This window comes from Manihot esculenta, chromosome 4, assembly GCF_001659605.2.
Source record: "Manihot esculenta cultivar AM560-2 chromosome 4, M.esculenta_v8, whole genome shotgun sequence".
NCBI lineage: Eukaryota > Viridiplantae > Streptophyta > Magnoliopsida > Malpighiales > Euphorbiaceae > Manihot > Manihot esculenta.
The window spans coordinates 8,546,781-8,559,754 of NC_035164.2; the positions used below are offsets into that span (position 1 = coordinate 8,546,781).

At 35.8% G+C, this 12,974-nt stretch overlaps 1 protein-coding gene across 1 annotated transcript in view; it reads left to right on the forward strand.

Moving 5' to 3' along the window:
• The window catches only part of LOC110612547 (diacylglycerol lipase-beta), a 97,714-nt gene that overhangs the window by 58,191 nt on the left and 26,549 nt on the right, over nucleotides 1-12,974 (forward strand). Inside the window, exon 7 of the mRNA XM_021753324.1 lies at nucleotides 7,419-7,524. Within this exon, the coding sequence (XP_021609016.1) occupies nucleotides 7,419-7,524 (106 nt within the window). The remainder of the gene's footprint in view (nucleotides 1-7,418; nucleotides 7,525-12,974) is intronic.

A 12,974-nucleotide genomic window follows, 5' to 3' on the forward strand; every position in this document is an offset into this window, starting at 1 on the left:
CTTCTTAGTGTCAAGCTTTTTCTGTCCTCCACCACGCTCCTTGCGTAAATACACTATAACTTGGTCACTAACATTGAAGGACTTGAAACGCTTATGTTTATCAGCTGTAGCTTTATATTTGTCATTGGCTTCTGTAAGGCATTGTTGTACCTATTTGAAAACATCCACATGCTGCTGTGCCAAGTTGCTTGCTACAATACTGTTGTGAGAACCTGTAGGAAGGACAATAAGATCAACTGTATGCACTAGGACTTTCTTGTACACAACTGCAAATGGTGACATCTTTGTGGAGCTGTGGACAGCACTGTTGTAAGCAAATTCTGCTTGGACAAGAGCAAGATCCCAAGCAGTTTTCTTATTGCTGCAGATGCAACACAAAAGATTGCCAAGCGTGTGGTTCACCACTTTAGTTTGTCCATCAGTTTGGAGATGGGCAGCACTGCTGTATTAAAGTTCAGTTCCAAAATGTTTCCATAAATTCACCCAGAAATGAGCTAGAAACTTCACATCTCTGTCAGAAGTAATGGTCTTAGGGACGCCATGTAAGCGAACAACCTCCTGGAAAAACAGTTTTGCCACATGAGAAGCATCATTAGTTTTCTTGCAAGGAATGAAATGTGCCATTTTGGAGAACCTATCAACAACAACAAAAATGAAATCAGATTCACATTGAGTACGTGGAAGACCAAGAACAAAATCCATAGACAAGTCCTCCCAAGGATGTGCTAGAATAGGCAGTGGAGTGTATAAGCCTGTATTATGCGAATGTCCCTTCTAAGTTTGACAAATTGGGCACTTTTGGACCATCCGACCTGTATTCCTTTTTAATTGTGGCCAGTAAAAACGCTCCTCCAACCCAGTAATAGTCTTATCACGCCCCAAATGACTACTCAAACCTCCTTCATGGACCTCCTGAATCAATTTTTTCCTCAAAGAAGATCGAGGAATATATAACCTGTTCTCCTTAAAAAGAAAGCCATCATGTATCAAGAACCCATCAGCAGGCTGGTGAGCTTGGACTCTAGCCCATATATCACTAAAGTCATCATCTGTAGCATACAAATCCTTCAGAAATTCAAAAACTCCAACCTCCTGATTAATTGTAATCAACAGAACAACTCTCTTACTCAAAGCATCTGCCACCTTATTACTATTGCCAGCCTTATATTTTATGACATAATGAAAGTCTCCAAAATAAGCTGACCATCGAGCATGCATCTTATTCACATGTTTTTGAATTTTAAAGTAGATCAAGGATTGATGATCTGTGTGAATAATAAACTTTCGCCCCATCAAATACTGCTCCCAAGTTTTAAAAGCCCGGAATACTACATATAACTCCTGCTCATAAGTAGACCACTTCTTCCTAGCTTCGTTCAGTTTCTCACTAAAGAAGGCAATAGGCCTTTTAGACTGTGACAACACTCCACCAATCCCAACTCCACAAGCATCACATTCAACCTCAAATAGTTTATCAAAATTGGGTAGAGCAAGAATAGGGGCAGAAGTAAGCTTATCTTTAATCTCTTCAAAGCTCTTGTTGGCAGTGTCAGTCCAAGCAAATTTCTGCACTCTCTCTTTCTTCAAGTAATCTATGATAGGAGCAACGATGTTGTTGAAATTTCTGATAAACTGCCGATAGAAAGTAGCAAGGCCACGAAAGCTGCGAACTTCAAAAATAGTTTTGGGGATGTGCCAATTCTCTATTGCTTCTACCTTCTTCTCATCAACATGTATTCCTTTTGCACTAACAACGAATTCTGGGAACAAAACGTGCTCTGTCATATAAATGCACTTTTTAAGATTAATAACCAGCTCACTTTCTTACAAGGCTGTCATGACTTGACGAAGATACTGTAAATATTCTTTTTTGCTGCGACTAAAAATCAAGATGTTATCAAAATAAACAACCACAAATTTGCGTAAGAAAGGATGAAAAACCTAGTTCATAAGTCGCATAAAGGTGCTAGGTGCATTTGTCAACCCAAAGGGCATAACCAACCACTCATACAAGCCTTCCTTAGTCTTGAAGGCGGTCTTCCATTCATCTCCCTCCTTGATCTGAACTTGGTAATAGCCGCTTTTAAGGTCGATCTTAGAGAAGACTTTAGACCCGGATAACTAATCCAGAATGTCATCCAGTTGTGGAATAGGAAATCGATATTGAACTATAATTTTGTTGATGGCCCTACTATCCACGCAAATTCTCCAAGTCCCATCTTTCTTTGGAACTAATAGGGCAGGTACTCCGCAAGGGCTAATGCTCTCTCGAATATGCCCCTTCTTCAATAATTCTTCAACCTTTTCTTGGAGGATTTCACTCTCCTTTAGACTCATCTTGTAATGAGGCAGATTCAATAATTTTAATTTAGGAATGAGATCAATCTGATGCTGAATATCCCGCAGAGGTGAAAGCTTGGATGATTCCTCCACTATCTTAGAAAACTCCTTCAACAGCTCTTTAATGGGTGGTGGTAAAGATTGTGCATCCTCCATTGCACCTTATACTCTCACCAATAAAGCCAGTGTGCCTCTAGATTTTTCAACTGTGCCTGATAGCCTCTGCACTCCCGTGAAAATAGCAACATCATTCTTCCTTTCCACTTTAGAATGTTTCACAGAATAGGAAGGCAAAATAATAATCTTCTTTTCATTCCACGTGAACATGTATGAATTCTCCTTCCCCTTATCCAAAGCATCAACATCAAACTGCCAAGGGCGACCTAGCAAAATTTCACAGCAATCCATATCCACAACATCACAATTAATAGGTTCAGTATGAGATTTATCGATTGAGATAGGTACGCTGCAGATTCTATTGACCTCAATTGTCAGGCATTTCTTAATCCATCTGACTTTGTATGGCGAAAGGTGCGGCTGTGTAGGCAACTGCAATTTCTCCACCAATTGTTTAGCTATCAGATTCTCACAACTGCAACTATCTATAATTAGCCTGCAAATTGCCTCTCCTACTCGACACTTTGCCTGGAAAATCTTCCTCCTTTACTTCTCATCCTCCTGTTTTGTTGAGCATAAGATTTTCTTCACCACATAGGTGACCTCTCCATCTTCAGAACCAACAATAGATCCATCATTGTCATCCACTTCTTCCTCAAATTTAGCCGCCAGCTCAACCACATTAACCCGTCGGTGATCAGTATTAACTCCTCTATGTTCTATACAATTATTAGAGCGATGACCAGATTGCTTGCAGCGGTAACATATGTCTCCCGTTGGCTTCTGATAAGGATCGGTTTTGCCTCCTTTGTCTGCTGTAGTGGTTACTGCTTTTCCTTTACTGTCTCTCCTTTCTTCCATAGTATTCTAAGAATTGCCAGAATTTACAATCTTAGAAGGCTGCCTGCTGTAATTGCCTCTATACTGCTGCGTCCCTGTCAAACCAGAATTTCTATAATTAAAATTTTGGTGATACTGCTGTCGTGGCTGCCAATCAACACGCTCTTTTGCCCTTTTTGCCATCTCAATGGCGTTGCCAAAGTGAAAATTGCAGCTACTCCCATTATACAATGAATTTCGTGATTCAGGCCCCTATGATGATGAGCAACCTGCTCGGCTTCATTCTCACAGTTTTCACACCTCGCTTGTAACCTAAAAACTCCTCAGTATATTCATCCACTCTTCGATTCCCTTATATACAGTCATGATACCAGTTATACAAAACTTGAGCGTGAACGCTAGGCAAGAACCATTGTTCAATCATCTGCTTCATCAACACCCAGTTTTGTATGGGTTCCACTCTCCTTTGATAGTGTTCGTTTTGAACTGAATTCCACTAGGCCGCTGCACCCCCTTTTAACTTATAGGCCACAATCAAAACCTTGTGATCCTCTTCCATGTTCATAACTTCGAAGAAACGTTCAACTTCTGCCAGCCAATCAAGAACAGATTCCACATCCAACGAACTAGAAAAATTTTGAAGGTCTATCTTGATCTTGTAACCTTCCTGATAAATTCTGTTAGGGATTTGCAGGCACAGGATTGGTGGCCACAGGATTGGCGACTGGCTGGGAGTGTGCGGCGGCGACGGGTTGGTGGATTCCCTGCTGCAGGGCTAGCTGTCCAATCATCTCCCTCAATTCTGCCAAAGATGCCTCAATTGCAGCACGTCGCACCTCTTGGTTGTATGCCATGGTCGAACTTTGCTCTGATACCAATCTGATAAAGGTATTAGATTGGTATTCCCTACTGCAGGGCCAGCTGTCCGATTATCTCCCTCAATTCTGCCAAAGATGCCTTAATTACAGCAAGTCGCACCTCTTAATTGTCTGCCATGGTCGAATTTTGCTCTGATACCAATCTGATAAACGACTATTTAGACTCCGTTAGGATTTTTAACCAATATCGTTTGGCTAAGACGATATAAGAGCAAAGATAGGCTAGAAGACCAAAAGTCTTATTGAAATTCTTCAAAGATTGAAAAGTGAGTATCTAATAGCCAAGGAAGGCTATTTATAATAGAAAAAAACTCTAATATGCAAAATTATAAAAAATATCCAAAAAAAATAATTAAAATACAAAATTAACCCCCTAAACGATGGAATTTCCATATCAAACTTTGTAACAGGCCTTTGGCCCTTATTACACTTTTGAAAGTCGTGCGTCTCGAAATCCCCTTTATGAAAAGTTATCGTGGGTCTCAATTGGACATCGGCAGCAAAAGTTAGGCCCGGTCTAAGTCTGCCGTAAAATCAAAGCTAGTTGCTCCATGTCACAATGATTACAAACTTGTAGTCTTCAATAGTAAGCACAGTGTCCAAATTCCTTTTTCAGTCCATATAGTTTAGATCCTCAAACTTGTTTTGATTTAGGATGTTGGTAAGGGGATTAAAGGATGACATTTCTATATGAGATTATGCATAAAAAAACAACATATCAATAACGATCATTAAATGAATTTAAATCACAATTTCAGAAACAAAATTGACATCAAATTCACTTATGCATTCCTAATAGCATGCATGAACAAAAGTCTCAATAGGAGACTATAACTAATCACAAGTCATGCATCAATAGTAAAAATGATAAGGCTTAGCTTTCAAATGAACAAAAGGCTTATCATTGTTGTGCCTTTATTGTTTAGACGCTACATGAGTTTTAGTTCAGCTTAGCTTTCAAATGCAAAGTTGACAATGAACTAATCTAACTGATAATAGACTTGTTCAATTTAACCTGCATATAAAAAGTCCACATTATCTCGTGTCTTAAGGTCTAGTTGCATAGTCCAATCCATTATTTTAAGAAAGCTTCTATATATGAATGTCTCCTTGTTGCTCTATTCGCTAAAAAAACCCTTTGGCTCTTTATACTCTCTTCTTACCCATACCACTCTAGTCCACTATTGTGTTCAATTTCTTCTTTCATTCAATTTGCGTCACTTTAGTTTCTCAACTTCCCATTTCCCATTCTTAGTTTCTTTACTCATCCAACCATGCCATGATGTTTATTTTTATGCCTTATTTTTCCATGATGCTAATGCCGACTCTTGCTCTCCTTTTGATGCTTCTCATCAACTCAAGGGGACTAAAAACTTTTGCTTTGATAATTAACCTCATGGTGATGGATCAATGGTCATAAACTTGTATAGGTTAGATTTTGTTATATCTTTACAAGATTCCTTACCTCTCATCACCTCATCATTAGTTTAGTTTCAATGTACTCTCTATATTGGTGGTTTTGTGTTAATAAAAATTGAGGATTTATAGATTTAAGAAATATTTTTTTAAATTTACAAAATTGTTTAGTTAGAAATGAATTTGAGTTGAATTGAAACAGTTATAGTTTTATCTACTTTCTTGATTTCATTATATTTTGGTGATTTTGTTGTTTTCATGATAAGATTAATTTGTTTTGCTAGGGTGATTTTCAAAATTTTTCAATGAGATTTGAAACAACGTTTGCTCTGTAATAGAGGATGAATATATTGTGTCAAAATTAATTGATCAAATTTAGCAAAATCAAATTTTTTAGTTTGGTTGGTTTAAATTTTAGTTTGATTTTATTATTAGTTTAGTTTGGTTCATTTTACTAAAATATTTTCTTTCGATTGTTTAGTTTTATTGTTTGCTTGAAATTTGGGTCAACTAATTACACACCCTTACCCACAAGCTCCAAAGTTATACCTTCAATGAAAACCACTGATTACACCACACCTAATTCCAGAAGGCTACAACTTTTTTCCTTTTAACCTTACCCACTACCAACATTATCTCTCACTACAAAATTTAATATGAATTGAATAACCATGACATTTCGATTGCATACATCAATAATGATGAGTTTTGCATTTGTCATCTCCATCTATTATCATGGATATAATTTTTAGTTGACCTATCAAAAGAGGATTCTCTAGTTAACAATGGAACCGTCATTATTACTATCATCTTGCCAAAATCAGCATGTTCCTTCTATAAAGGCAGATTTGATAAAAAGGATGTTGTTGGAATTTTTCATTATGCATCTCCAAACAGCTAGTAGGCATGTCACTTCCATGCCTAGTATAGTGATTCCTACTAAATAATTAGTTAAAATTTGTAGAAAGAAAGGTGTAGAGTAAGTGTTTATTCATATATCTCATTGGATTATATGTGTTGAAGTTGATATGAAAGAAAAGTGAATATAAATGGCATTACCCACCTTTTACTGTGTGTTTATATTCATAGTATTCGAGTAACAATAATGATGATGATTTGCAATACTTTGTGTGTCCTTAAGTTGATGGGTTAGGCATGAAAAATTCATAATATCGAATTAGGATCTATAATGCTCAATTACTAGTTTCTTCAATTTTGTAATTAATCAAAAGATTTCTACATCAAATTGATGGAAGCAAGAATAGAAATCATGAGGCTATGTTAGAGATGGGGGATATGTTGGTTAAGTATTAAAGGACTCTTTTTAGTTTCCCACTAAAGATGGGTGGGAGCATGATCATAGTTAGATTACGTACTTGTTCCTTAATCTTCATTTACTTTACATATTAGGGTATATTTAAGAGGAAAAAATCAAAAGTTAAAAAGAGAAAGCAAATATAAAGAGAGAAGATGATAAGCAAAGATCAGATAGGTAAGTCAACAAGCATTGATAGATTTTTTTAGGGAGAAAAAGAAGGAGAGAGTTTTAGTATCATATGTAAGAGTAATAAATTTTTATGGTATGAATCAAAGTTAAGGTGAGAGAAAGTAAGCCACCATTTTAGGATAGGTGGTTTAAGTCTAAAAGTTATTTTAGGATAATCGAGCCTAGGATGTTGCAAATATAATGATAATGAAAATACAAAAAATGCATATAATATCACTATATTTTTATGTGCACGTCATATTCACTTATTAATATGTAAAGAAGCTCTTTATATATTTGTATGACCAAATTCATGATATAAGATTACTTAATGTTCTTAGGCGGCCCATACTTATAGGAGATAATTGGTGGCGCGGTCATGCTGCTGCTTTCTTAAAATATGTTGATTTGCCACCAGAAACACTTCGACATGGTCGTGTTTGTCAGGTAAATTCAATTTAATATTCATAATAACTTTTGTATATGATAAATTGCCAATGTCTAGAGAGATAAAGGGCTTAAATGCATTTTGCATATATCGTATTGATCCATTCATTTATTGTACATGCAAATTTTACTCTTTTTTTTAAATACCTTCATTTGGACATATGATAAGTATTTTTTATAAAATTAAGCATTACCTTATTTATTGTGCTTGTATTATGTGAGTAAATGATTATAAAACTTTATAAACCTTAAGGTTTAAAAGAGTATTATTGACCATAAGCATTAACTAGAGAAAGTAAAATGGAATCGCCATATGGATATACCAAGACATTAATCATGAACAAACCATTGATCCTTATACAAAGAATGTAATAATATTAGTCATTCAAAGATGAGTTTCAAATATAGATGTAGATTAAGGAGTTCTTTGACACTTAAAAATAAAAATTTTATACTTTGTGATGCGGAACCTAGAATCAACCTATGACCAAGAATTCCATCACGCAACTTGATGACAAAACACACTAAAGTTATCTTCCAAGATTGCTCTACTACAATCAATGTGACTAGAAGTATAGATAATCAAGTGATAATTCTAGCTAGAAACATTACAATAAATTCTTGATAAGTTAATTAAGCATGAAGTGATAAAATCCAAAATAAAACGCCACAAAATTGAACCTTGATAAGTTGCTAAACATAGAGTCACAAAGAATTAACCACCTTTGCAATGGATAAAAGAAATTCTCATTATGGAGAAAAACCAACTTCTTAACTTCTTATTAACTTCTTTTTTGTACAAAATAATTGCTATTTATAGCCAAATATCTCTTAATTCTAGTTGTAATAGAGAAACAAAATAATTCTTAATTAAAATAGGAAAATAAAACAAATCCTAATTGAAATAGGAAAATATAAGGTAATCTTATTTCTACAAAGAAAACTAAATCTAATCCTACTAATAAAAAGATAATAATAATAAATTATAATCTAACTAGAATATAAATAAAAAATCCACTTATTTTCATAATTATCACTTCTGAAAAAGATAAGGAAATATTTAAGGTCTTCTACTTGATGCAGGACTATGAAGTTCATCCATCCTTTTAGCAAGGTAAAATTCTTCTTCATATAAGAGAATTTTATCAGTCATAATATCAATTTTATTAGTTAAAATTCATATAGGATCATAAAAGACATAAAAAAAAACACTATAATTTCTTATTTATGAGCTTTCAAAAGTGAATAAATAATGACTGAAACTGGACTCACAAATTTTAATAAAAATAAGGCTATTTTTTTTTCTTGTTTTCCAAACGTGGTATTCAAAATCAATGACTTCAATTTTTCTTGGTTCCTCGTGATCCAAAACTTCTTATATTGAGCCTTTGAAGATTGTGAAGACTTCAAAGCACAACTTGTTAAAAAATTTTGTTATTCCCATGCTCGCATCACTTTAACTATAGTGTCCTTTGGAAAGTAGATAAAGAAAGATTTTTTGCAAAATGATGAACCAAGAGAAACACTTCCAATGAAAAATATCCTAACTTAGAATTTTTGTTTTTATGATTTTTTTGACTTATTAATGTATTTGTTTCTTAATGAGATCTTTTAATTATATTAATTTTATAGTCTTTCAATACTAATTCCTCCTTGATATATCTAACTCAAACCCACATTAGATCTCCAATCCTTTCCGCCATAATTTTAAATATATATGCATTAGTAGTATTGAAACTATATGTTTTAAATTAAATCATTGAGAGACTATTTTCAAGCTTTCATTTGAAATTATTTATTTTATAAATACTTTACATGAAATACTTTATTTTTAATAAAATAATGCTAGACTCATTACAATTGTCATTGACTAGCCATTTCAGGTGTTTTAGTAAACTACTTTCTAACTTTGTTTTGCCTAGACAGTGCCTTATAAGTTTTCTACCTACAAAGATTTCATTTCATTATTTTCTTTAATTTTTTTTCAAAATGCATTATTAGGAAAATGTGATTATACCAATCATTTTCAATCAAGAGCCTTTTCTTTGTTATACTTCTCTAAGGATATAAGAAAATGATCTAATTATCATTGAGTATTACATTGTTGAATTTGTTGACTTGATTTACTTAATTAAATACTAATTTCATTTGTTATTTTAATAATGCATTTCCTTCATCACTCATTTGAGGTAGTTTGTTTAACAACCATGAATAAGCCTATCTTAGATTTCTTCTTATATTAAATCGATCTTCATATTTGCAACTTTAAATAATTAAGAAAATGCCTTTTGATATCATGTATATATTTTTTTCCTTGTTTCCTTTTCATTCGATTTCTCTTTGATATGGTATAATATTATCTTCTTATTGTTGAATATGTAGAAAAAAAATATAAATAAAATTGAAAAATGAAACGTTAAATTCATATTAACTCTTAACCTTTATCACAAAGTCTATAGTATCCACAACTTTATAAATTTCTATCTCACCCTTACGGTTTCATTCCAAGACATTTAAGATCAAATATATTAAATAACCCTTAAAATTTTCTAGAAAAATCTAGTGGTACCTCAACTAGTTAATTTCTCCTTCAATTCTGATGCTAATTGTAACGATCCAGAAACCGGACCGCTACCGACGCTAGGATCCAGATCGACTTAAGGTCGCCGGGACCCGTAGCAAGCCTAACATACCTCCTGTATACCTGTTAAATTCCATACATGATCAAACATATACATAAAAACTTTAAACTTTTTCGTTCATTTACCAAGCTTAACCTGTGCATGCACATAACCATAAACACAAAACCCCACACTGGAGCCCTCATCAAATACTCCAATGGGGTAACATATCATACATTAAGCTTGGTTTACATAAAACATCATTAAAACATTTCATAGATTATGTGAAAAAGGAATTAACTTTACATACTAGGGTCAAGCACAACTCTAAACCTCAATATACATCATTACATTATATTACATTACTATACTTTACATTACAATGTCTTTTTTCATGTCCACAACTAGCTATTACATAAAACATGACTTTACTCTTGTTGACTTCCTGGTCTATCCCGTACCTGCAAACCTGGGGGGTTAAGGGAATGGGGTGAGCTACAAGAGCCCAGTGAGCAGAATGATAAAACATTATATTAAAATTCATGCTTTTATGAAATGCAACACATCACAAACAAATCACCTTAAGGATGAACAAATCACCTTAAGGATGAACTTGTCACCAATAGCCCTCTACATATCCAATAGTGCCAGCATGTAGAATGGGTCCTGGTCTTTCCCTTACATAACATATCATAACATTCCAATGTGCCAGGGACGTAGAATGGGTCTTCCTGGACTTTCTCTTACATAGTGCTAGGGACGTAGAATGGGTCTTCCTGGACTTCCGTACCGTATCATCATCATATCATATCATACCATACGAGGGCTAATGGATCATCCAATGTTCATCCACATCAACAACATAATATGCAATGCAACATATTCATGAATTCTAATGCAAACAACCTAATATATCTCATGGCATTCATGATGCGTGAATCATGCTAAAACATTCATTATTCGCTTTGAAACATGAAGAGTCATTCTACTCACCTCAGGCTAGCTCTGAAAAGACACTGAAGCAGCTATCTCACTGCTGGGGTCCTCGGTTCCTCGGGTCCGAGCCTATACAGGTGGACTCAAATGAGGGACCAAACATACATGAACATGACTCTAAACTACTCCCCAAAAACTGCCTAAAACACCCTAAAACAGTCATAGAAATCATGCAAAGGAAGGCTGAACAGGGCACTTTCGGCGGCAGGTTTGCTGGTTGGAAGTTCCTCCAGAGCCGAAACTCAGCCACTTTCAGCGGCACCTTCGGCGGCCGAAAGTGGTTCCAGAGCTGAAAGTCCAACTTTCGAGGGCAGGGTTTGGCAGCCAAAAGCTTGCCTCCATAGGCAGGTTCAGCGGCCGAAAGTGCCTTCGGCTGCCGAACCTGAGTTCTTCCAAAGTGGCAGAACTCAGCCTCCTCATGCACATTTTGCCTCCCAAACCTTTCAAACATGCATTTAGCTATTCTACAACATGCATATACACATACATAAGCATATAGGGGTCTCAAACTAACCTAAACCCCAACACAAACACATATAGCAACTCATACAACATACATTATCCATAAACTCAACATTAACCCTAACAACAATCAACTAACTTAAACATGCATTTCTACCCTATAAACTTCATAAAACTTGTTTAAAACATGGGATAAGCTAAAGATCTACCCTTACCTCTTGAAGATCGAGAGGGGAGGTGACCAAAACTTGGAGAAATGGAGGAAGAAAGCTCTGGGGTCTCCAAGCTTCAAATCTTGATCTTAGCTCCAAAAATCTTCAAAACCAAGTGAATAACTCGTAAAAACATGAGAGATTGAAGGAAGAACACAAGATCGACAAGGGAGGTCGGAGACTCGCCTTGGCCGGAAATGGGGAGAGAAAACTCACCCATTTTGGACAGGGGACCCCTTTATAGGTGGCTGGCAAGGCCATTTTGGGGGGCCTAACGTGCCTCCGCATGCACCCCATATTCGGCGGCCGAACATGAGGTTCGGCGGCCGAACATGAGGTTCGGCGGCCGAACCTGGGCTCTTCCTTCATTCTCTTTCTTTCTTTTCTTTAACACTTTAACTCAATTCCTTTCTTCATAAAAACCATAAAATACATGAAAACATTTTATAAAAACATGATTTTACCCTTCTAGAGGGTTCCGACATCCGAGATTGCACCGGATGGTAGGAATTCCTATACCGGAGTCTAGCCGGGTATTACATTCTCCCCCCCTTAAGAACATTCGTCCCCGAATGTTCACCAAACAAACACATGCATAGCATAAAACTTAAACATACATACAAAACACATAACACTCACCTTAGAAGAGATAAGGATATTGCTGGAGCATGGACTCCCGTGTCTCCCAGGTACATTCCTCTATGTTGTGGTGATTCCAAAGGACTTTCACCATCGGGATTTCCTTGTTCCTTAACTTTCTGATCTGGGTGTCTAGGATCCGTACTGGCTGCTCAACATAAGTGAGATCTCCAATGATCTCCACATCAGGCTCACTAAGAACCTTGCCCAGATCTGACACGAACTTTCGTAACATGGAAACATGGAAAACCGAATGGATTCTCTCCATTGAAGCAGGTAAGTCCAACTTGTACGATACATTCCCGATCTTTTGCAAGATTTCAAAGGGTCCGATGTACCGTGGAGCTAACTTGCCTTTCTTCCCAATCTGAATCACCCCTTTCATAGGAGACACCTTGAGCAATACCAATTCCCCCTCCTGAAACTCTACTTCTTTCCTGCGGACATCTGCATAACTCTTTTGCCTGCTCACAGCAGTCTTGATCCTTTCTCTGATAATTGGTACTACTCTGCTGGTGAT